At 40.3% G+C, this 24,893-nt stretch overlaps 1 protein-coding gene across 2 annotated transcripts in view; it reads right to left on the bottom strand.

The window, feature by feature from the left end:
• The window catches only part of CSNK1G1 (casein kinase 1 gamma 1), a 39,598-nt gene that overhangs the window by 10,525 nt on the left and 4,180 nt on the right, over positions 1-24,893 (bottom strand). Inside the window, exons 2-12 of one of the 2 annotated variants that reach the window (XM_072982052.2) lie at positions 19,512-19,906; positions 16,998-17,038; positions 16,473-16,542; positions 14,745-14,896; positions 12,360-12,594; positions 11,499-11,584; positions 9,910-9,994; positions 7,657-7,805; positions 6,526-6,627; positions 5,999-6,106; positions 4,231-4,337 (exon numbers count right to left, since the gene is read on the bottom strand). In XM_072982052.2, coding sequence (XP_072838153.2) covers positions 4,231-4,337; positions 5,999-6,106; positions 6,526-6,627; positions 7,657-7,805; positions 9,910-9,994; positions 11,499-11,584; positions 12,360-12,594; positions 14,745-14,896; positions 16,473-16,542; positions 16,998-17,038; positions 19,512-19,686 — 1,310 coding nt within the window. In that variant the 5' untranslated portion in view covers positions 19,687-19,906. The remainder of the gene's footprint in view (positions 1-4,230; positions 4,338-5,998; positions 6,107-6,525; positions 6,628-7,656; positions 7,806-9,909; positions 9,995-11,498; positions 11,585-12,359; positions 12,595-14,744; positions 14,897-16,472; positions 16,543-16,997; positions 17,039-19,511; positions 19,907-24,893) is intronic. The other variant, XM_078380948.1, reaches the window with a different exon arrangement.

The raw sequence follows: 24,893 nt of genomic DNA, 5'->3' as shown, positions 1-24,893 counted from the left end.
TTGTCTCCCTCAAGTTAGTTAGGAAATACAATGAGGAGTGTTTACAAGGAAATGCAAACGACGACTGCTTGGAAAGACATGGATATAAATAGCTCAGAGCTTCAATGCAACATGAACGTTGATTAAAATTATACCCCTAAATGTTCTTATAAATTACATCCAGCACCATGGAATGAGACAAGATGTGGTCCAAAGCTCTGGAGAGCATAGAGGTGAGACAGGGAGATTTATTATCTAGCTTAGGCAAGGCAGCAGCAGCAGCAGGAGAAAGACTGAAAACAGAGGCAGTGGCTACTAACGAGCTTTTGGTTAGGACGGGTTATAAACTGTAGAGCTTTAAGCAGAATACTAGAAAGAAAAAAATATCAAAGCTGATGTAGAAAGCAACATGATTTAGGAAGCCAAATGCCATTAGTGACATTTTCCAGCAAAAAGGGGAAGCATGAGGGGTTTTAACACTTAGACAAAGGGAAGCAATAGCTGCATTGGAAGACAAAAACGAGGATTAAATGACTTGTGAAGTGAAAAATATATCAAACTGCTACCTTTATGCAAAGAAGAGGAAAAGGATGAGTTGGAAAAGTTAGTAGTTCTGTTCTAGCCAACAGTACAACCTTACACATATCTATTCTGAAGCAATTCCCACTGAGTTCAACAGAACTGACTTCCAACTAAACGACCGCAGGCCAAGCTGCTTAATTTGGTACATTGACAAGACACACAGGACATTAGCCACAGAACTGGAAAGCGTAATTTGCTCAAAGCAAATAACTGAAATAAACAAAAAATAAATTAAGGCATTCACATAAGGGTAGTAAACACTAGTCGTGGAATCTATATGTGAACAACTGGAACAAAAGTCTAAATTGTGATTATTTGAGTGTCTCTAATGGGAACAAAGAAGATAAACGTTAAAATCAAGTGAGACTAAGAAAGACATCAAGAAAAAAAAAGTTAAGGAATGTAATTCAGGATGAGAAAATGATCTGGCAGTGCTCAAGGCACCAGACAGGTCATGAGAATATAGAGCAGTTCTTAGGTTTGACTAGAAGGAGGTACCGGAAATTCTGCTAACCAGGTAATCAGTGAAGCTGACACAGCAAAACTAGTCCGAAGAAACAGAGACAGGAGCGTTGGGAGAGAGAGGAAGTAAAAAGGACCAGCATTAACATGTACAAGGAAGTTTGCAGTTATGATGATTGAAGGGAAAACACAGGAATAGATCAAGAGGCCCAAACAGATGTTCAGCAAGCAACATGAGCCTCCCCCAGGCAGACTAGGCACTTGAGAAGAATCTTCATGGTACACAGAACACAATACAGTACTTAGAAAAAAAAACTGGACCCAGATCACCTGGGTTGCAATACTGAAGACAGAAAAAATGTATTTTTAATCTCTCTCTCTCTCTCTTTCTCTTTTAGAGACGATCTGCTGAGGTGTGGCTGCTGTAGCCAATGCACCAGAGCTGAGAGCTTGAACACCAGCATGGATGTGGAAGATGGAACTCCTCCTTCATCGAGAAGATTCCAAACAAGGTGGTTCTGTATGGGTGCAGACCCTTTAGTGTAAATGCATACAGACCACGATGAAGCTCTTTACAGAAAAAACAAATATCCCGCTAGAAGAAACAGGGGAAAATATGGTATCTTAGTAGCATCGCCTACTTAAAAATGCAGTCCCAGGTACATTTCTTGGCAGTTCAGTTTCATGAACTGAAGTATTATTTATTTCCAAATTAGCACATATGTATGGTAGTGCAATGATTAATACAATGGTATTCATCATTTTGTTAGAGGGACTCTAGATTATTTCAGTTGCCTGGCCCTGTAAAAAAATAAGTGGCTTAATGGAGCTTAGCTGATACTACAGCGCCAGAGCAAAAAAAAGCCTCCTTGCGGAGAACATCAAGCGAAGAATTTTGTAAAAGTTACTGACTGGGGTAACGGGCAAACGGCGAAGCCTAGTTCATTTGTGTGGGTTTCCCCCAGTCGCCATGATAGCTAAATCTCCCAACTCCATGTCAACTGTCAAATGCAGGAGCCTAAGTTATATGAAGCTACTTCAACTTCCATTCAACAGTCTAACTTTTAACATTCTTTTTTTTAAGGGGGTGAAAATACAATGAAGCATTTATGTGGCTTATTCCTCAGCTAGCGTCTTTTACCTTCGCCTTTTCCTGCTCTGACACAGGTTGAATATAAGCCAAACTGAGGGTGCCACGAGAAGGAGGTCTTCTGTAACCCCACCTCAGATAGTCAACATCCTCACTCCTTTCTTCTTCCCATGGTGGGAAACTCTTGTCTTGGGTTGTTGACCAAGGGGGAGCTGGAGCTTCTGCACTTCCCTCAACAATTTGCTCTTGTGCCTGATGCCTTCTTTCCTGTCTCTCCCCCCCAATTATGAGAGTTTTCTTGGGGTTAGAGTAGAACGTATTCTCTCGGCTTCTGTCTTAGGGTGTTTAGAAGCCATTGGTTCCCATATCCAGGGATCTCCCTTGATAACAGGCTCCTGTTCTTCCATCGTTTTAATTTCCACACTTTCACTTTTATCTACCAGACAGCCTTCACTGCACTTAAGTCATTTCCTTCCCTGCATCCTTCCAGATCTCACTCTCCTCTTGCCCCATTTCCCCTTCCTCAAACAGACAGCTCTGAACAGTATATATGGCCAGAATCCTCTTGGTGATTTTTACATGTGCATAAGTTAAAGTGCGTAACTCATCCACCGATTAAGGAGGCCTGGTCATACAAAAAAGGCAGCGGGGGCAGAAGGGGTTGATGGCATCTAATATTGTCATTGGTGCCTTGTTAGTGGCTTATTACCGTGGTGACCCAGGTAGCCGGCTCAAGGTTGACTCAGCCTTCCATCCTTCCGAGGTCGGTAAAATGAGTACCCAGCTTGCTGGGGGGGCAATGTGTAGCCTGTATAATTAAATTGTAAACCGCCTGGAGAGTGCTTGTAGCACTATGGGGCGGCATATAAGTCCAATAAATAAATAAATAAATAAATAAATAAATAAATAAATAAATAAATAAATAAATAAATAAATAAATAAATAAATAAATAAATAAATAAATAAATAAATAAATAAATAAATAAATAAATAAATAAATAAATCACCAAGAGGATTGTGGGCAATAAATATCCAAAAGATTCAAAATCTCTCCCACAAGATGCTGATCATCTTCAGAGCAACCAAGACTAAGCGATTGGTAGGGAAAGCAAAGTGCAATTTATTAATGTTTGCCACAAGCATTCTCAATTTTATTTATTTAAACATATTTAGATCCTGCCTCTTTGAAGCTTGAGGTGGCTATGAAGCTCTCCTGAGGCCAATGGAGTATTTAGGCGATTACTTCATCTCAGCTGGATGTTCAGACCTGAAGCACAATTAAAAGTATTGCATATACTGTTTTGTTTTGTTTTTTCCCCCTAACTAACAAGCTTCTCCGAGCATTTACACAGCACAGTGAATCAAGCATCACAGTGCTAGCAAAGAAGCCTATTCAGCCCTATCGGGACTGTTGAGGGAATTCACCACCACTGCATGTTCAATAAAAATGGGACCCCTCGACACCTTCTCATCATAATGATTCCATAAGTTTTAATTTCTGATTGTAAAGCAAAGGAGTTGACTGCTAATCATAACAGTTCATCTCACGGCAACGGATCATGCAGAATATCACCGGATGGCAGAGAGGGGGGAAAAATGCCAAAGCAGTGTTCCTCAAAAGCTAAGCAAAAATAATTTGCAAGACTCAGCAGGAAGCTTGCATGATATCTATGGCAAAAATAGAAGTCATTTACAGTCTGACTGGGAACACAAAATAATTTGCAACAATGAATAAGAGACCAAACACACAACTTCACATTCAAGGAATGAGGGAAGCTCTGGTTTCTACATTCAGAAGAAGCACCTGAGGTACTTAATGTGCATACACAACTAAGGGCGAGAGTCCTAAAGTTACACAATCCACGATGCATGCAACTTTTAATTCTTCTGAGTTGCTTCTCTCTAATTTGCATTGCATGCTCTGGTGAAAAGTAGCACCCGCTAAGCAGCCCGAGCGAAAAGCAGCTGTGCCACTGTCCACATGGCTGTAGTCGGCATGCAAAAAATGGAAGGGATTTGCCAGCAGGTTATGGATATGGGCACCAAACATAGTGACACAGAGACATGTTTCACATACAGGTGATGGAGGAAAAAGCTTGTCTGCACAGCACACATACTTAGCTTCCTCCACTACTTCCACGTCAGCATGTGCTGCAAGCTGTATATTGGAGGGTGGGCCTGCTGGTTCATCGGCATTCAGCTCACCATTGGTTGAGCTTACCACCTGAAAAAGAAACGGAAACCTCCCGTGAATATAAAACATAGGCTCGAGAGTGCACCGAAACCCTCAAAGAGTGCACGGGAGGGCTACCTTCCAGCCATAGGGTGAAAAGCAAAAAGAATGCAGAGGCAGTGGGAAGAGGGAGTGAACTGAAATAGGCAGCAAAATCAAAATGAAGCAAAATATAGAGCAAAATATACATAATGCACACAACAAAAAATGTGGATATGACTCTCGATGATTTATGGGTATAAGGCACCGCTTTTTCTATATTTATCTTACTAAATCGGAGGAGATGGCGGAGACTGAAATTGTAATCTTCATGGAAAGTATGTTATCTCAATGTGTTATAGCTCTAATGGGGAAACAGTGGAGCCCTCTGATGCTTTGTATATGTTGTACAAGTGTTAGCTGACACGCTAGTAAAATCTTGCTAGCTAATTCCGTGTTGATGTCTTCTTTATGGTTTCAACAAACATAGAGACATTAACAGATTTACCAAAAACAGTCTCTGGAACAGGGGAGCAGGCAGAAGGGATGTACGGGCAAGAATATTCAACTACTCAATAGTGATATGAACCCCCAGCTGCATTTACAACCCCTCTTGTCAAAAACCTTGCGCCTTATACTAACTTCCGTACCACTTTCAATCTACTTTTCTCAGTCCTGCAACTGACTTTGCATATCAGATGATGGAAAAGGAGGTGTGTGTGTGGGGGGGGGGTCTCAAAATATGTTCAGAAAGCTGGAAGCTTCAGATTGTTTTGGGCCATTTAGGACCTTTCCATTCAAAAGCGCTCTAGCTAAGGCCAACAGAAAAATTTATCCCACCACTCACAGCAAGATTCACCAGCTGTCAATCAGATCCTGGTTCCACATCAACCACACACAAATCTGCATAGAGGTTACATGCCTCTTGCTAATAGAAAAATGCAAAAAGTGACATTTCTGGATTCCGACAACTCCACAGCTCCAGAGTCAACATAAAAAACAGCCCTGACGACGGTTAGATCTGGGCAATTGGGGAGTCTAAAGGAATAATTTTCCTGTTCTCTACCTGCCAACACAGTTCAGGGAGATCGGGGAGATAAACCTTGCTCCTTCTGACACCAAGCATCTCTGCAGAAATAAAGGATTCCATTCATAAAACAGCACTGAAGAGCATGGTCCAATTGTGTTGCTCTGCCTAAAAGCTGCCCGGTATTTTCATGCCCTGTCCGTGACCATTATTAAATCAAAACGGCTGTCGTACTGGTGTCTCAGTAGCGGCTACTGATATTCTATACTATCTTCTCCCCCAGGCATTCCACTACAGGCCTTCCTTGCATCTCTGGGAAAACTGCATGCTAACTAATTTTTAGGCATACAGTCCAGTGTTCCAAATTCTGTCTAAAGAATCAGCCTAGGCAAAAGCCGACAATATTAACACTTGCCCAACACTGATTCTCACACTATATCAAACTGAGGCACCGTGTGCCACACAGATATTCTGAAGCTTAATCGGGTTTTCGCATCCTGGGACTCTTTAGGAGAAATGACCCACATATTTTATGTGAAACATCAAGAGATTAAGATGCATGTCGAACAGTTGATTCGTAAGAAGGTCATAGGAAAGCGCATCCCATTACGTTAAGAAAGTGGAGCCGGGCAGGAAAGGGCAGTACCTGAACTGATCCCCCATGCCACTCTGTAGCCAAGTGAGAAGTCAAAAACAAAGCGTTCGTTGGCCGCGTCGCTGAAATGTCCCAGTCTCCTCGGCGCTCGGCTGCAGTCTACACAGGCATTGCAAGTAAGAGAGCAAAAGGACAGGAGAAAAAGCAAAACTGAACCAGAGGGAAGCAAAGTTTTATTTCTAAAAGCATGTGGGCAGAGCTCAGGGAAGAAAAAAAAAGCAACTTATGTTAAAAGAATTTCAGTTAAGTACTAATTATGAAAGGATTATACTATCCTTGTTGCACAGAAGTAAAAAAGCAGAAAAGGCCAAAGCAGACATCACAATGTTTCTTTTAAAAGGGCTGAATAAGCAAATTTTGACACAATCTGCATGACCGCAGTGGGTCTCAATACAAGAAAAATATTTCCGTTTTATATAGCGGTTTCAATTCAGAGGGATCAGCCTCCCCCAATCAATCGTGGACTGAAAAAATTCATGCCCTCCTCCAGGATTAAATGATTTGTACCATTAACAAACCTGATTCCGGTGAGGCTGTAATGAGGACCGATCCCTATGTGCATGGGGGTCTCTTGTGACGGATGGTCCAGAATCCACCTGCATGGGCCCCACGGGAGTAGGCTGGAAATACACACAGAGCTAAATGTCAAGGTCAATCCCAAACAATCCATGTTGACATAACAATTCATTTGGGAAGGAGAACCTAACAATTGCAGGGCTCATGTTTTCAATTACAGAGGTAGTTTGCTTTAAAACCAGTGCCATCACCCTGCAGAAACCGTCATTCAAAAATCCAGTATACTCTCTGTACAGCCTTTTTTCCTATGACAAATACAGTAGGACCCCATATTTGTGGGAACAGTATCCGCTGATTCATTTACCCATGGTCAGCAAATATTAAAAGAAAAATCCTAGAAATATACCAGTAGATTTCTACCAATGTCATTACCAGAACTAGACACTAGAGGGTACCAGAGACCATGCTATGTATAGTGTTCAAATCCCAGGTAGCCGGCTCAAGGTTGACTCAGCCTTCTATCCTTCCGAGGTCAGTAAAATGAGTACCCAGCTCGCTGGGGGGGGGGCAATGTGTAGCCTGCATAATTAAATTGTAAACCACCCAGGGAGTGCTTGAAGTGCTATGGGGCGGTATATAAGCAGCACGCTTTGCTTTGCTTTGCTTTAGACACTAGAGGGTACCAGAGACCATGCTATGTATAGTGTTCACTATTTAAACAGTGTTCATTATAATCCACATTTTCAGCATCCACCGAGGAGCAGAAACTGATCCCCCACAGATACCTGGACTTTACTATATGCCATTTCTAATCTAGAGCAGGAGCAGAGGACGTCTGCCCCGCCAGACATACTGGACTTTACCTTCTAAAAGTCCTAGATGGCATGGCCAAAGATAGAAGGTTTTGAGAGGTGTTATCCAAAACATGTGGAGGTCAAAAGATTCCGCACCTTCTGATCCAAACCTTAGAAGTACATTCCCTTTATATTCCAAACTCTTTAGTCTAGACAGCAAAATACTCAAGAAGAAAAGTTCAGAGATTCCCAGGATGATAATAGAACCCATGGCTTGTATCAGCAGAAGACATACAGAGATAGTGTTTCGTCCCCATCTCTACTCCTTTTACAACTTACAATTGGCCTGCCAACCCAGTCGTAGACATAATCAAAAGTGAAGCCTCTCTTTTCAAATAACTCCGTGAAGATTGTTCGCAGGTAATCGTAATCTGGTCTTTCGAAGAAGTCTAATCGCCTGACATAACGAAGATAAGCAGCCATTTCCTCTGATAAGAGAATTAGGAAGAAGCAATGTCAGAGGCATGGATTAGGAAAAAAAGCAGCAAACTACTTTTCTAGGTTCCAGAGTCATCAGAGCAATCCAAAGAAACAAGCGAACTGTCTTTAAATCTGTGCCATTGGCTATCTATTGAGTCACATAATTTCCAACCAAAGTACACGAGAGAAGCCTCGTGATGCAGTGGCTAAACTGCAGCCAAAACTGCTCACAACTCAGGTTCAATCCCAGGAACCTGGCTCAAGGTTCATTCACCCTTCCAAGGTTGGTAAATTGAGTACCCAGCTTGCTGGGGGCGAGGGCAATGTGTAGCCTGCATAATTAAATGGGAAACCACCTAAATCATGTTTTAAGCACTATGTGCGTAAAGAATGTTTTAAGCACTATGCTTTGCTTTTGTTTTGAGACCCTTTAGGTTTATGAAAAGGCAATCTCAAACTGCCAATACATATGGTGGGCAAGAGCACTTGAGGAAAGAGGTGGTATTCAGACCAGTACTTCTGGATTCTCACTGACAAGGAGTCAACACAAAACATTTATGCAGTTTCAGTTTTTGAAGCATATAACCTTAACAGGCCAAGGGGAGTTAAAACACATTGATACTGCAATAGGCTCGTGTTCGCAGAAACAAGACAAGTTACCCAGAGGAACACAAACGAGTGGAAAGCAGCAAACAAGGCTACCTTTTAATACCAATATGGGACTACCGAGTCCTTGCCTCCAAGTCCAGTTGAGGTCAAAGGGCATCAATAGTTAGATGGGGAAGACAGAGTCTACATCCTTAATTTGAAGTCAGTAATAAGCTAAACTAGCATATATTTGAACGGGCTCTCAACATATGCTGTTCTGAAGTTTGGAGAGCTGCCTATCGAAATCGGAGTCCGTTGAGAGAGAGGCAGCTCTGTTGAACTATCTATGATAAAGAGCAGCACAACAGTTGTCAAACTGCAAGAAGCTCCTGCTTTCTTGTGCTGCAGCTGCAAGTTTGAGCGAGGGAGAAGGTAAAACACTGCATGGTGCAAGTAACTCTCTCTGCAGTTCTCCCACTCACAATATGTCACAGTTACTTGTAATCACCAAACTGTACAAAGCCTCTAGAAGAAATGCTCCCAAAACAGAGAAATCTTCAACAGCTCATCCTCAACTAACCAAGCATCAACTTAAAAGAGATCTACTCAAAATTAACACTACCTCCCCTGATCAGAAGAAAACGAGACAGTCGTGTTGGGCATCAGGAGCTACATCCCAATTCTAGGGATCATCTCACTTTGAACATTTAGCTCAGATTTTATTATTACAAACAGAATATATCATTTGAACCAGATTTTAGTACTATAAACCAAGCATGCAACTTCAGTGTGTACAACCACTGAATTACAGCCTACCAAATAACTAAATTTCCTATTTTTGTGGTGGAAATCTGGGGACAAACGAGGAACATAAGGCAGGCTGCCCTAGGCCAGGAAGTTACTATGCATTTGATGCCTTTGATTCTATTCACAGTAATATATGTTTCATGGGCATAAATATTTGAAGCCTTAGGAGGAAGGTGGCTGCAAGTAGTAATTTCAACATACATTAGGGGAAAAGCAACGAATAATACTAAATTTACAGCTGACTCAGATGCTTACCACCCTACTGGACAAAGAGTCGGTGGAAAGTGTCAGGAAACTTCATCGGGTCCAAAATGCAGCAGCCAGATTGATGACTGGGGCTGGTTACATAAGGATCACATAACCCTCCTGTTACAGCAGCTCCACTGGCTGCCGATCAGCTTCCAGGCACAATATAAACCACTGGTTTTAACCTATAAAGGCCTAAATGGCCTGGGTCCAAGCTATCTCAAAGACTGTATCTCCCATTTATGAGCTGGCTCATTGTATTCAACTTCAAACATTGTCTTTCAATGTAAGCTACCTTGGGTACTTTTTCCAGGAGAAAGGCAGGGCAAAAATATTTCAAATAAATAAATAATAAATTGAATTAAGAGTCCCGATACCACTCTATGAACGCATTTATTTTGATAGCTGAATTCTTTAAAATACCACTAGAAGAGACCAGGATAGCACCTGGCCTGAATGACGGAAACATACCTGGGAAGTTCTCACAGAGAACATCAATTGGAGTGTTCCTTTTCGTATCCCCAATCTTCTGATATCTCTCTTTTAGCGTGTCAGCCTGTGTAATACAAAGATTTCTTTATTTTTTAAAAAACTATTAGCAGGTGGTCTAAAACAAAGTCCTCCCCCTCCCAAATGCAATAGGGGAATAATAATGAAAGATTTTACAAAGCTATTTTAAACTAAAATAATATATCTGAAGTTATTTTAACATTCTAAGCTAAGTGTAGGAAGAAGGCAGAGCCAGACTGGGATCTACTGGTAGATCTCTGAGTGATCTGCGGGAGATTAGCAGGAATGTCCAGTTTTCAGTCATTTAATAACAGCAACAACAAAATGATTTCCCTTCCCTGAAACCCGAAATTGCCGCCAGGTAAGTATAACCTGCTCCTTCTACAGAAACAAGGAAAACCACTAACACCGTACATACTATTGCTCTGCATAAATTTCAGGGTGGGCTTATGACTTTTTGCTCTTACGGGTAGAGTAGAAAATGGAACCCCTCCTCCCAAACTGAGGTATACAGTACCAAGATCAATCCATTTATTTTGGAATTTGGGAACAACAATCCCACCTCTCCTCGTCTATTGAGAAAAATATAAAAATAAATTAACAATGATCAATTTGCTGCCTTTTACGACACCAAACATCTACTGCCTTCTGCTACCCAGTGGACGGACCTGACTCTGCATTAGCCTGGGCCCCTGAAGGTCTCTTTCCAGAAACACGGCCACCACCTCCTTGGCATGTGTACTGTGCTCAACTAGAGAACACAGATTTTGCACCCACACAAATCAACTGGAGGTTTTTCAAACTTCTAGCCTGCAGCTCTGGCACAATTAACCTACCCTGTCTCCCATTAACCTTACGGCAGGCACACACTGTGCTTTGCATCTATCCGGACAAAGAATAACATTTGCAACAGACAACACGCCAACAGAGACATTTTTTCAACACAGAAAAGACTAAGAACACCATATTTTCCTTCCGTAAATGGAAGACGTCCAGATTTTTATTTCTTCCTTACAACAGCTCTCTTCTTCTCAAGCCAAAACTCCTTTTTCTTCCTTTTCCCTGTCATGTCTTCCTTAGCTTCTAGGGACCAGAATAACTTCTAGGTCAAAACTTATAGGTTTTGTTTTTTTTCCTTTCTAGGATGGAAGGGAGGATGTCAAAGAGAAGTATCAGCCTTGGGGAAGGGAGTAGAGGACAGAGAAAGGCACTGTGGAGGACAACTGCCTAGGAAAAGCAGTCAAAATATAAGCAGAAACTAAAGGTTTCCAAAGTCTAGAAAACAGACTGAAAAAGGTTGGAAAACTTTTTGTAGCTAACTTTGGTGGCTTAGCAGGGGAAAAAATGGTGACAGTTTAGAACAAAAAAAGGGCATGACATCTGGCTAGTTGGTAGAACTGAATTCTTGGTTGCCACAGGTGCTGGTAAGTCTATTTATTAATTGTTGGTTAGAATATTGGCACGGATGTGTCCCCACCAAGAAATAAGTCACCCGGGAAGTACTGTATATATCAGAGGCACGTTCACTGAGCACACCCTGTAGAGTATACCTTAAGGCCTTGCCATGGCAAACTACCTCGAAGGAAATACATGAACATGTGCCCAAGGGCTTCCAAGTCATCTCTCCGACTTTGCTCTGAAAGGCATAAGAAAGGACACCACTGCTTTATATGCTCTAAAAGATACTACAGGTACTGTACTGTTAAAACGTATTTCTAGCTCCAGTACAATTTGATCAGCAGGGACACATTCATTTGTAAATAGGTGAGAGAAGACGTGACAGATGTTAAAAAGTGTAGCCTGACTGGCCAGTTTTATTTTGAAAGTGTAAAAACATATTTTTGCATTCTTCTTTATGTTTGTCACTCCAAATACCAATGTATGGACAGTAACATTAATTCATTGCAACGCTAAACGGTAGGACCCTTCTGCGGAGACTGGTTCCAAGCCCCCCCCCGCTCCGCGGATGCCAAAAAGCATGGATTATAGCAAACACTACACCTAGCATGGTCTCTGGCCCCCTCTAATGGCCAGGTCTGGTAACTTCATCTTTAGTAACATGTATTTATAGGATTTTTCTTTTAATATTTTTAGGCTGTGAATAAGTGAATCAGCAGATTCTGATCCTGCAGATAGAGGGGTCCTACTATAGTACAGTAACAGCTGTCGAGCTCTCCTTATTCCAGCCTTTGGTCCCAGATCCACTGAAGTGCTCTCAAATCTATTGCTCTATCTTTTGCTATCTAGTTTTCAAATCTATCTAGTTTTCAAACCAGGTGCAAAGTAAATCTGAAATTCTAAGCATTCAACTGCCTAAGCTGAAAGTACTTTAACAGTATAAATTGTGACGAGAAGAACACTACTTTAAAAAAAAAACACTAACTGATGACAACAAACGAAAGTGAGCCAACCTTTGCCAAGGTGTGTATTGATGGACATGTATCTTGCTGTTCCAGTTAGGCTCTTGTGTTCCCTGTAAGGTATGTGTTTTTGTGTTTCAGGATCAATGAACTCCTTGGCCAACCCAAAGTCTATTATGTGAATGACATGTTCTTTCTTATTTCCTTGACGACCAATCAGGAAGTTTTCTGGCTTGACGTCTCGATAAATGAGATTCTTTGAATGCACGAATTCCATTCGCGTGATCTACAAAAGAACAGAACTACTGTAGATAATATTGAAATGCCTTGATTAAGAAAAACAGTTGCCAGCTCTTAATGGGCCAGTGTTCTCTACAAAGAAAGAAACATTGATACAGTAGGACTGCGGTATCCAAGGGGAATCAGTTTCAAGGTCTCCCTGGCAGATGCCAAAAGGCACAGGTATAGAAACGCATAACACACAGCATAATCTCTGGTCTCCTCTAGTGGCCAGTTCTGGTAATACACCTTGGAAATGCGTATTTCTGGGGTTCTAAGTATTTTCAGGAGGTGGATAAGTGAAATCCTAGGTACTGACCCCATGGCTACAGCGGATGTTAGGCTGGTAAGATGTTAACATTTTATGATACTACAGATCATTTTATTATCTGCAGTATCACAAAATGTCTTACCAGCCTAACATCCCAAAGAATATTTATCAGCTGAAGTAAAGAAATATGTCTCTTGATTTCCCCCAAGTATTAGGGAAATACAAGACCAGACGACTAATCTAATGTTTCTAAAAATGAGGACCTCATGTGCCAAGGAACATTAGGGTGCTGCAGAGGTTCCATAACATGTTCTAGATAATACAACTCATGACTTCATTGTTCTCTAACATGAATATTGCCCAGAACACACTCAATATCTGCCACAGAGGGAGACATATACAGGTACTGTAGCGACTGGTAGACAAGCCAGCACTGCTAATATTTTCACTACAAAAATTCTTCAGAAGCTTCCAAAAACTCCAGAGTTCCTTTGCAAACAGTCTGAAAACAACTAGTATAATTTATCCTATGATGTCCATTATTATAGGGCTCAAAAATCTCTTAAACTATTCCATGAAATCTGGCTCAAACACCACTCCCACATATTTAGCATAATTCACCTACAATATTACATTTAAAAGTGTACAGTACGTCCTTGTGTGATAAAAGTGGCCGTTTGATACAGGGACTGCCATCTTACACAGTCTACATTTCATTCTGGAGTCAAAGCTTGCAAAGCATAGGGCATGTATGTGTCGCATTTAATGTATGGTAGTACAGTGGTGCCTCGCATTACAAGCGCTCCGTTTGACGACGAAATTGCATCATGACGAAGATTTTGCGATCGCAAAACGATGTTCCCTATGGGGGAATTTCGCTTTGCAATGATCGGTCCCCTGTTTCACTAACCGATTATTGCAAAGCCAGCTGATCGGCAGTTTCAAAATGGCCACTGGGTGAAAAACATGGCCGCCCGCTGTTTTCTGGCACGGATTCCTCGCTGCACGGGCAGCAAAAATGGCCGCGCTATTGAGAATCTTCGCTGGACAGTGAGTTTTAAGCCCCTAGGAACGCATTAATTGGGTTTTAATGCGTTTCTATGGGCTTTTAAAAATCGCATGATGACGTTTTCGTTCGACAGCGAATTTTCGGAACGAATTAACGTCGTCATGCGAGGCACCACTGTATATGCCTGATGCAATACTTCTTTTTGGGGAAAAACTTGTACTTTTCAGAAACGTTTAACATGAAAAATTAAAAATTCAAAAACATAGGAAGCGTCATGCTGGATCTTACCAAAGGCCTATCTAGTCCAGCAATCTGTCCCCACAAGAGATCAACCAGATGTCTATAAAACTCCCATGACCGACTAATACATGACAACAGTGTCACTTGTGCTGCTGGCATATGGAGACAGAGTGCCTCTAATACTAAAGGTAATACATAGCAACCATGACTAACAGCCATTAAAAACCCTATTGTGTGTGCATGTGTCTAAAAACTGATGGATAGCTCAGTGGTTTAGGCATCTGGCTGGAGAGCCAGAGGTTGCGAGTTCGATTCCCCACTGGCCCTCCTTGACAGGGGCTGGACTCAGTGATCCATAAGGTCCCTTCCGGGTCTATAGTTCTAAGATTATTATTAATATTAACCTTCCTTTTTTTAAACAAATGTCCAAAGAAAAAGAGATCAGAGTTACTTCTAAAATGAAAAAGTTTGACAGACTAACCTACTACTTGCTGGATCTACTGAAACTAAAGTCTAGCTGTCAGGGTGACATGACTCTGAGAAAGTTTTTTGTTTACCTCCTCAGACAAACAAACCGAACAAGCTGAAATCACGGAGATAAAATAAAAAATGAAATGCACCACCTTGCCTTACTTACCAGTTGGATCGCAATCATTAAGACTGTCTTGAGAGTGAATGTTCTATCACAGAGGTCAAACAAGTCCTCCAAACTTGGACCAAGGAGCTCAAGTACCATGGCGTTGTATTTTCCACATGGCCCATAGTAATACACCTGTGGAAAGCCTTCAACTGAAATGATATTTTTAAACAGTTTTAAGTCATCAAGACTGAAATGAAAGAATTATTTACAGTATTATAATTTCTACCAAGCCTGCAGTCTTTGCTCCTGCCATGCAAACTGACTCCAACACTGTACATCATGCATTCACAAAAGCTGCTCCCAGGTATCTTGACAGACAGCTAGGGACGTTCTAAGGAACGTGGTGGCGCTGTGGGCTAAACCGCAGAAGCCTGTGTTGCAGGGTCAGAAGACCAAGCAGTCGTAAGATCGAATCCACCTGACGGAGTGAGCTCCCGTCACCTGTCCCAGCTCCCGCCAACCTAGCAGTTCGAAAGCATGCAAATGCAAGTAGATAAATAGGGACTACTTCAGTGTGAAGGTAACAGCGTTCCGTGTCTAAGTCGCACTGGCCATGTGACCATGGAAAGATTGTCTTTGGACAAACGCTGGCTCTATGGCTTGGAAACGGGGATGAGCACCGCTCCCTGGAGTCGAACACGACTGGACAAAAAATTGTCAATGGGAATCTTTACCTTTACCTAAGACAGCTATATTAATAAATCTGTACACTGCCTTTGTACACTTATTGGTTTTGGCTATAAATCTTGTCTTTAAGGATGTACACTACCCTAATGACCTTTTTGAGGAGAAAGGTGGGATAAAAATATTTTAAATAAATAAGTGAAATAACTATATATCTGGCTTACATAAGCTTGCATATTTAATGAAATACTGGGATCACAAGAGTTCTTATTTCTTCATACACACAACAGCCTTGAGGTACTTCCAGCCCTCAAGTACTGCAACTGTTGAGACCAATCAAGGTCAAATTATGTAGCAAAGCTGATGCACTTCATGTTCAGGCACAATATTGAAAGCACACCATTTCACTGTCCAAAACTCTTCCATCAACCCTAGCGATGTTGCTGGATAGCTTTCGAGCATATGCTTATATCAATTCCAGGAAGAAACTTAAGATTGTTAACGGCAGGGAAAAACCAAAAGTATAAGGTGACAAGAAAAGGGTCTGAATCCTGTACGCAACATTTCAGCAATAATAACCTAGAAAGAAAAGGAACTATGAAACTAGCCACACTCGGGATGGGCAGGAACCATTGATTCAGTGGTTCATACTAGTTCATTTAAAAGCCAAACAGGTGTTTTGCATCTCCCAGTCCCACCTCTGCTGGTGGGGGCCCACTCAGAGGCAACATCCTGACTTCCCTCTACCATCTCCTCCGGGAGCTGAGCGGGTGCCCACTGGCAGAGGTAGGGCTGGCAAATGCCCAACACTTGTTTGGCCACCAAACAAACCTTTGCTGTTCTTTTCCCCACCTCTAATCCATACCAAGAAATGAAGGGAAGGGGGGAAACAAAGAGGAAAAAGAACAGTCCTATTTCATCAGATCCAAGAAATTAAAGCCCTGAGCAGGGCTATGCCAGGACATTTTGGATGTCACTCATCCATAGGGTGACTCTAAGTCTTAAGTAGCTTGACAACACAAAACAAAAACATTAACTCCAAGCCTTAACATACTCATTTACCACAATCTTTTAATAGTTCCTAAGAGGAATCTTACTTACCTGCAGTGCCAATGTGTTTATAAAACCTATATTCTAAATGCAGCTGTGGGGCCCGGGATTTTAATGGCTCCTAAGAAAACAAAGATGCAAATCAGGGCTCTATAGGGGAATATATATTTTTCAAACTCAACTGGATTTCAAAATTTGCTACCCAATATTTAGCTTACTTTTGCCAAAATAAACTTTCATACAAGACAACCTAAAAAAAAGTCAAGGACTAAAAAGAATATTCATTAAAGTAATAAGAAAATTGTTATTCACTAAAAAAAGCTATTCCTTTTTTTTTTTTTTTGCATGTTAACATAACGAAGTACATAAAGGCAGCTTTTCAACGCTGTCTGTATGGAAGCATATCATTACTAGGTTTAGCACAGAAATGCCTTCTATCAAGCTTGTGTAAGATAGCACACTTAGCATATCTGTCCACAAAAAAATCAAGAACACAGGCAGAGTTATGCAAAAGTTGTCCTATTTTCCCTAATGTTCAGAATTTGAAAGATGCTTTAAAATGGGAAGGTTACTCACCAGTTTGATTGCTACGTATTCATTTGTATAAAGATTTTTGCCTGAAAAAGAAAGAGGCTTTAAATATCACAACCATGACAGCTGAATCATTAACATCTATGGAATGAAAAAATAGGTTTACCATATAACATGATCAATTTAGGTCAAGTACAATGAATGAAGAATCAAGTAGCATCTTAAATCTTTCCTGATTGCAATCTAATTCTTCATCTGAACTGAAGTATGTTATACCTACTAATTTCCGTATTTATCTATCAATAATGGGCAACTCATATTATTCCTTTTAGTCCATCCCCATAGAAAGTAAGAATGAATTCCTCAGCATTTTAATATTTATTTTATAAGTATTTAGAAATAAATGCAGAACTATTCTCAGGAAAGTTGGACCACGTACACTCCTACAGTTAAAAAAAGCAAAGAAAGAGGCGGAAATGAACTTTAGTATGGCAAAAGGATAGTCATGAAATGCTCAGTGCATCTCTCTCTCTCTCTCTGTATTTATATACTTTAAATTTGCGTAAGACTCAACCACAATATAATTTGTGTTGTATAGCATTTACATTACTTAAGTATGATCCTATTGCCTCATGTTTTTTCTTAATGTTTAATTGACGCCTGAATGTATCAAATTTAAAACACTGATCTATTTCAGATATTTATACACATAATCTCCTGTTCCTCTGAGTTACAGATTGATTCAAGTAAAACTAAAATGAAAAAATAAACTAAAGTAGTAGGGTTTTGTAATTCAAATCAGGATGATAAAAAGCTTCTCCAGGTACTAAAACAGTAAAAGTAAAATGAAAATTCAGTTCTGACAATAAGGGGAAAGAATAAAGGTGGTACATGTTAAAACCAAAAGAAAATTAGCTGCGGTAATCTGCCCCTAGGCAACTATGGAAAGAGAAGGGAAGACTAAAAGCCTGTACCTTAAGAAGGTTTACAACCTGATCAAAGACATTTTAATAAATTTGTCCTATGGAATTAAGCTGGTCAATCAAATGATTAATCATGTATTATTTTACAAAGGCAGAGACAAAATTTCTGAATCAAGAAGCATGCTTTATTTTTAGATAACACAAACAACATAGCAAGCAGCCACTTAGAAGCAGCACTTCTTCTGCATACAAGAGATAAATACCTAGAAGACTGTCTTTCCCAGATTGTATAATGTGTCTGAAGATTAATATATGTTTAAAAACTGCCACCTGATTTAAAAAAAAAACTGGTTCATCCTTAGTCTGAGTCCTGTCAGCAGAGAAGATTTAACACTTCCTTGGTATCAAATCTTGACAACAACAACAACTTTTCCTCTCTATTACATTAAGCACATACATTTTTAATGGCATAAATTAAGACTAGAATTATCTTCTGTGATTAATGTGGCCACAGCTTCTGCAATGCAATGCAAAGCAGCCTCAGCCCTGAGCAATTTGCAGGAGTAGGGAGCAGGCAGACACCCTGCTTCACCATCCCCCCCCCCCGCCTGGCACATCCATCCTGCAGATGTCGCTCTCAAGACAGGCATTTATTGTAGACAAACAACTAACTGCTGCCTGGAGGAAAGCAGATGTTTTAGCAGACCAAGTGTTCCAAAGAAAAAGTAACATAGGCTGGGAAGCACCAAGTCCTGCTCTGCAACTTCTCTTCCTCTTCCCCTGTTTGTGTTGGAAGCAATCTGGTGGTGTTCCCAGAAAGAAGGAATTAGCCACAGAGTGCTATCGTTGCCTACGGGACACCCAGATGTTCTCGCATTCCACAGGGAGGCCCCTTAAGTGTCCTCCCTCTGCCACCTATTAGCACAGGTGTCACAAACCCTGAAGCTTGCTTGCTTGCTTGCTTTTCTTCCTTCCTTCCTTCCCTCCCACCCTCTTTCCTTTCTAGCATGGGACAGGATACGTTGAATGAATAAATGCAACTGATGAAATCGAGTACAGTGGACCCTCGACGTATGGAATTAAACCGTATTGGAATGGTGGCTGCAGGTCGAAAAGTCTGTAAGTCGAGGCTCCATTGACCTACAATGCATTGAAAACCAATTAATCCGTAACTGGCCATTTTCGTTCCATTTTGTTTTGTTTTTTTCCCCAGTCTGTAGGTCGATTCTCCGGCTGCAAGGCAAACCTAAATTTTGCAGCCAGAGAAGTCTGTAACTTGAAAAGTCTGTAAGTTGAGCCACCTGTAAGCTGAGGGTCCAATGTAGCAAGTCATCACTGGAGTACGCCTACTGAATCAGTGGGGATTTGGAAAATAAACTCCTTTATAAGTTCCACGGATTCAAGGGACTATTCAAGTGGTGACTTGCTATTGGATTTCAATAACAGAACATTATTTCTGTGTTTCACTGTATGGACCCAGCCCAGACATGTAAAATTCACACCACTGTCAAAGTAGGAAAGAGGGAAAAGTCTTTTGTTTTGCAGGGGCCGGGGGGGGGGGGGACACCACACATACAAATTCATCTGATTGAGTAAAAACAGTGTGGTCAGCCCAATGCAACTGCTGTGCTCTTACCTAACCTGAGCTCTCCAAAATTTCCGCAGCCTATCTTCTTCCCAACTCTGAAATTGGGTCCAACCATAAGAACACCGGTGGCTGAAGCAGAACTTGCTGCTCGGGCACCATGTGTAGTTCTTCCTGGATTTCCTTTTGTTTTCCTTTCATCTTTCTCCCTAGTAAGATGGTCCATGATCTTAAAATTAAAAAAAAAAAAAATCTTCTAGTGAGCAGGATTTGGATTTTGTACTTATTCTTGATGAGAGAAATATATATCCAGAAGAATCATTGGTTCAAGCTATAAAATTGTTTGGGTATATTTTGGCATCGTATCCAGGTTGTTCAATTCCTGACACCAGACATTTGAAGGGTGAGTCCCAAAGCCTCTGCGAGGAAAAGGGGAATCTTACAACCTATGAAGGAAAGAAAAAAAGGACAAATGTAAGACCAAAATCCTATTCCGCCTGCTAAAATAGAACTCATAGCCACCCTGTTTGCCCGAAAATAAGACAGGGTCTTATATTAATTTTTGCTCTAAAAACCGCATTAGGGCTTATTTTCAGGGGATGTTTTATTTTTGTCATGTACAACCATCTACATTTATTCAAATACAGTCATGTCATTCATGTCATCTTCTGGTTGCTGCACAAGGGTGGAGGACGGGGTTTCACTTAACTAGGTCTTATTTTTGGAGTAGGATTTGTATTACGAGCATCCTGAAAAATCATGTACTAGGGTTTATTTTCAGGTTAGGTCTTATTTTAGAGGAACAGAGTACTTTGAAATAAGTCATCTTCAACTCTTGGTTCCAATATAACCCTTTGTTGAATGCTGTCGAGCTTATATTATAAACCTGAACAGAAATGGGTGCTTTTTTCCATTCCTCACCCTCTCCCCAAACTCTATAAATTTACAGTTTTCAACAGAGGGTACTCAGGAACCCTCTTGCAATGATGCAATGATAATTCTAGAATCTAAAAGGAACACAGTATAAAACAAGCAGGCCACTGTGAATCTAGATATTTTGGGAATTCTATTCCCACAATGCTGACTAAAGTTAATGGGAGGGCTGGTCAAAAACAGCTGAAGGCCACTACTGAAGAGCATCTTACATTCGTATCTATTGACAAGGAAGAGGATACAGTTGAACAAGGGCCCTAATAGGAAAGGTTAATGAGACTGGATGTTTAATGCAAAGAAAAAGACAAAAGATTGCATTCTATCATACTAAGGGCAAAGATAGATATTACAAATCACACCCTAAAATGTGTTGTCATTTTCCTGCTGGCAAAATGTTTTCAGTGCACCAGCTTTTGACATCAGCTATATTAGTACATGGCAGGTTGGGGTGGGGGTAACTTAGGCATTTGAACTTTTACATTTAATAAAGGTAGGAAACAATTACGATATGTCCTAAGCATAATGCATTTTATGTTGCTAAAGTTATGAAAATTGGTACCAATGAAATAGTAAATGCTCATATCTATCCCCACATATATGTACACAAAACACATGGTGTTTTCCCCCCATGGCTTCAGAAAAGCTCTTGTTCTGCGCAGTAATACTACTTCATGTTTACTCTGGATAATCCAAAGAGAATACAAGTTTATGATCCGATTAGTGTTTGGTGTTCTACTCTGAGAACGCAAATAGCCAATTAGGTTGTTAAGATGCTCACCACATCACTAGATAAGCAACCATATGCTATAACCTAATAGTGCAAACTCACAATGCACAACAGCGTCTGTATATATTTTTAATAAATCAACCCAGTTTAACTATCTCTTTGCAAATCAGTCAACAGCTGAAAGTGGTTTCCATGGGAGCAGCTCACAGTTGTACCCACGCAGCAGCTCCGAGAAACTGACAAAGTAGGTGGCCACAGGAAGAGCTAACCTCTGGTAATGTAAAGGAGCTGTAAGGAGAATTTTGCAGCATTACATTCTGCTGTACTCATAAGTCACGGGTTGCTTACTATTTATATTGCCTTATGGTTCTGCTTCCTCTCTTTATCATCCACACACCTATCTTTTTTTAATGAGTCTTCACACTACAGCAGGTTATTACTCAGTTAAAAGTTTATAAACAGCTTGCTATTTAAAAATTGAATAAAAAGACAATAAGGCCTTGCTCATAACTGGAAAAGATTACTGAATAGAGTAATATATGAAAGAGTTTTACGATAAAACCAAAAGAGTCAGCTGTTGAGTTCTTCTTACATTTCACACATCTTCCAAGAACGCTTGAGACAGCTAATAAAATATATCAAAACATATGACATCCTTTAAACTGTTACCTAGATCACATAATTTCAATCTGCTAATTTACTAACATAACTAGAAATGTTTCCAATGTGACTGGGCTTTGTTTCTATAACTGGCTCAATACATTTCTCTTAGCTGCCTGTTCCAATGAATGGGGCTGGGAGGGGCATCTAAAAATATTTGTGTCTCCTGTTGTTTTCCCTTCATCTATGAGAACAAACAGCTGAACTCAAGATGCAGTTGGGCTCACATAGTGAAAGGATATTATAGCAGATATACAGTTTCATAAAAGCATACTACTGCTGCAAAGGATCACGTAGTTTATAATAGCCTATGCAATTCACAATGTGAGCTAGATCACTTCTCGATACAGCATGAGATGGGCACGAACCTCGGTTCAAAGGTCACAGCTGCCATGTGTTCATTCCCCTCCACCTCCCTGGCCAATGACCCACTCACCCGATGGAACGTGCTCCTCTCCTTCTGCTCTTTGGCTGTTCAACCAGTCCCTGGTTAGAGCACAGGCTTCCCTGCCCCATTTCTTCGGCTGATCGCCCACTCAGACAAGGAGGCAGGACAGGCAAAGCCATGCTCCTGCTGGTGACTGGTCAAACAGCCAAAGAGGAAGAGGAGAGGAGCACGCTCCAACTGGTGAGTGGGTCACTGGTCGGGGAGGTGGGGGAAGAGAACACACAGCACCCGTGGTGACACATGTATGAACTAGCATCATCCTCTGAATGGAGGTTTGTGCCCATTTCTACACAGCATCAATCACACAGACTTTTTCTGAATATCAAACCATATTTTACAATGTAGTAGTAAATCCTAGACGTAAAGTTATGAGTGGCAACTACAAGAGACCCTTTGGTGCAGGGAGAAAGGCAGCATATAAATAAAACAAACTAATTAATTAATTAATTAATTAATAGCTAATAAAGCTGTTAAATTTACCCAGATGTACACTGCCAAAGATTCAAAGAGCATCTCTAAATAATACACTAGTTCTGTATAACTAGCAAAATCTCAAGCTCTAATTACAGTACTGAATATCGACTTCTGTCATCTCTGGACTTAAGGGAATCCACTACTCTATAGCTGTCAAGATGCTGGTTTAGAAGAGGATCATTATTCTACAATGATCTAAAAATTAAAAGAAAAAACACATGGCAATAAGAGCATATTAGATAACTCTAAATCTCATTCATTCCTACTGTTTTCACACACGTAATGAACTGAAAAAAACAAAACAACAGGGATGGTGTGGCAAAAATTTCAAGCACAAATTTATGAGAAAATCCCATTGTGAGTGGCACCTATAGAAGCATTTACATTAAAAGTCCTGAACCAGAGAGGAATGCTGACCATATATGAAAATCTGTTAACTAATGAGCAGAAGATAAAGGACAAATAAGAGCTTGAAAAAATGGGCGCAGCTGTTGATTGGCGGTCAACGGTAAAATTAGAATCAAGATACGAAAAATATAGGACTGTGGGTTTCTTTGAGGGTAAAGTCCAAGTGGATAGACTGTGGATATATATGGATGAAAGAATAATTTAAAAACGTACATATACTTATTAGAATATGATTTAGCGGATGAGAGGGTGAAAGAGACAATAGTAAAATGGGCAAAAAAATTTGGATACAGTGTGGATCTCGATGATTGGACTAAGATGTGGAAAGAAAGTTATAAGATGCTTAAACCAGCAAATCTCAGAGAAAATATCCTTAAAATGTTCTACAGGTGGCATTATACACCTGTAAGATTAGCAACAATATCAGAGGGTAACAGCAATATACTGTATGTTGGAAGTGTAAAAAGAATGTAGAAACTTATCATATGTGGTGGACATGCGAAAAGGTCAAAAATTATTGGACACAGGTATGGGACTTAGCAAAAGAAATCACCCAGCATAAATTAGATATAAAACCTGAAATGGCATTATTGAATGTCATATCAGGAATCAATGATAATAAATTGAAGCATTGTCTTATGTATATACTCACAGCAGCTAGATTACTCTGGGCCCAAATATGGAAAACCGAAGAGGTTCCAACGACAGAAGAGCTGTTAAAGAAGTTACGGGATACAGCAGAACTGGACACTCTATCAGAAGCACTACGGGAACAGCCAAGAGACTGTGTAAAACAAAGCTGGGAACTAATATATTCTTGGGTCCAGAAGAAGACAGAATCGTAGGGCAAAGTTTATGATGCATGTATATTTACTCAGTATATACTGAAAATGAAATTGGGGGAGCAGAGGGGTTAACGAAGCTGGAGTCTCTGACTCCAAAGGGGGGATGAGTTAGTTTAACTTGAGGGGTTAGTTTTTGCGGGTTTTTTTTCCCTTTCTTTTTCCCTTGTCTCTTATTTGTCTCGCTTTTTTCTGTGTAAAATAAAATAAAAAACAACAAAACCAACATTAAAATATACCAAATCCTACTGGAGAACAATGTCCAGTAATAAAGTTACATATTCATAGCTAGTCTTTGTTTTCCTGTCAGTCATTGACTGCTAATGTAAGAGCTCATTGTGAGAAGCACTCTACAAGCAAATCAACATATGACATAGAAGGCACTATTTTACATCACACCGAGAGAGAAAGGCAGTCCCAAAATCATCAGTGAAATAGCTTTGGTTTTTAAAAAAAAGATGTCATAAGTTTGTAAGCATTTCATAAAAACTTGCAATAACCAGAAAATGAACCAAACTAGCTTCAAAAACCTTCACTGCAAATGCAGCTAGGTAAAATGCCACCACTGCCAATATTTTTACAAACATTGTAAATACAGGACCATTGTAGAGTTCCCTTAAAACCCAATAGTATTCATCTAAAGACTAGGGACAAAAATAAGAATCGTTTTCTTCAGATGGATTCAATTGACACAGATTTCTGTCTTCAAAGCAGAAGCTATATGACTGTACCTGAAGAGATGCAGCTCACAAAGAATGGAGCATAAAAAGAACAGTTCCCTACCTTCACATACTCACGTTATCGTTCTTAATTACATTCAGTAATTCTCAAACAGATATGGCTCAGTTATTTTTGAGATAGTCGCCCAGAAACAGAATATGAACATGTATGATCAGATAAGTCCTATTTTGTCATGATTAATTATTTTCTCCAGGACTTTG

This window comes from Pogona vitticeps, chromosome 12 (genome assembly GCF_051106095.1).
Source record: "Pogona vitticeps strain Pit_001003342236 chromosome 12, PviZW2.1, whole genome shotgun sequence".
NCBI lineage: Eukaryota > Metazoa > Chordata > Lepidosauria > Squamata > Agamidae > Pogona > Pogona vitticeps.
This window is presented reverse-complemented; position numbering and strand designations above follow the sequence as displayed.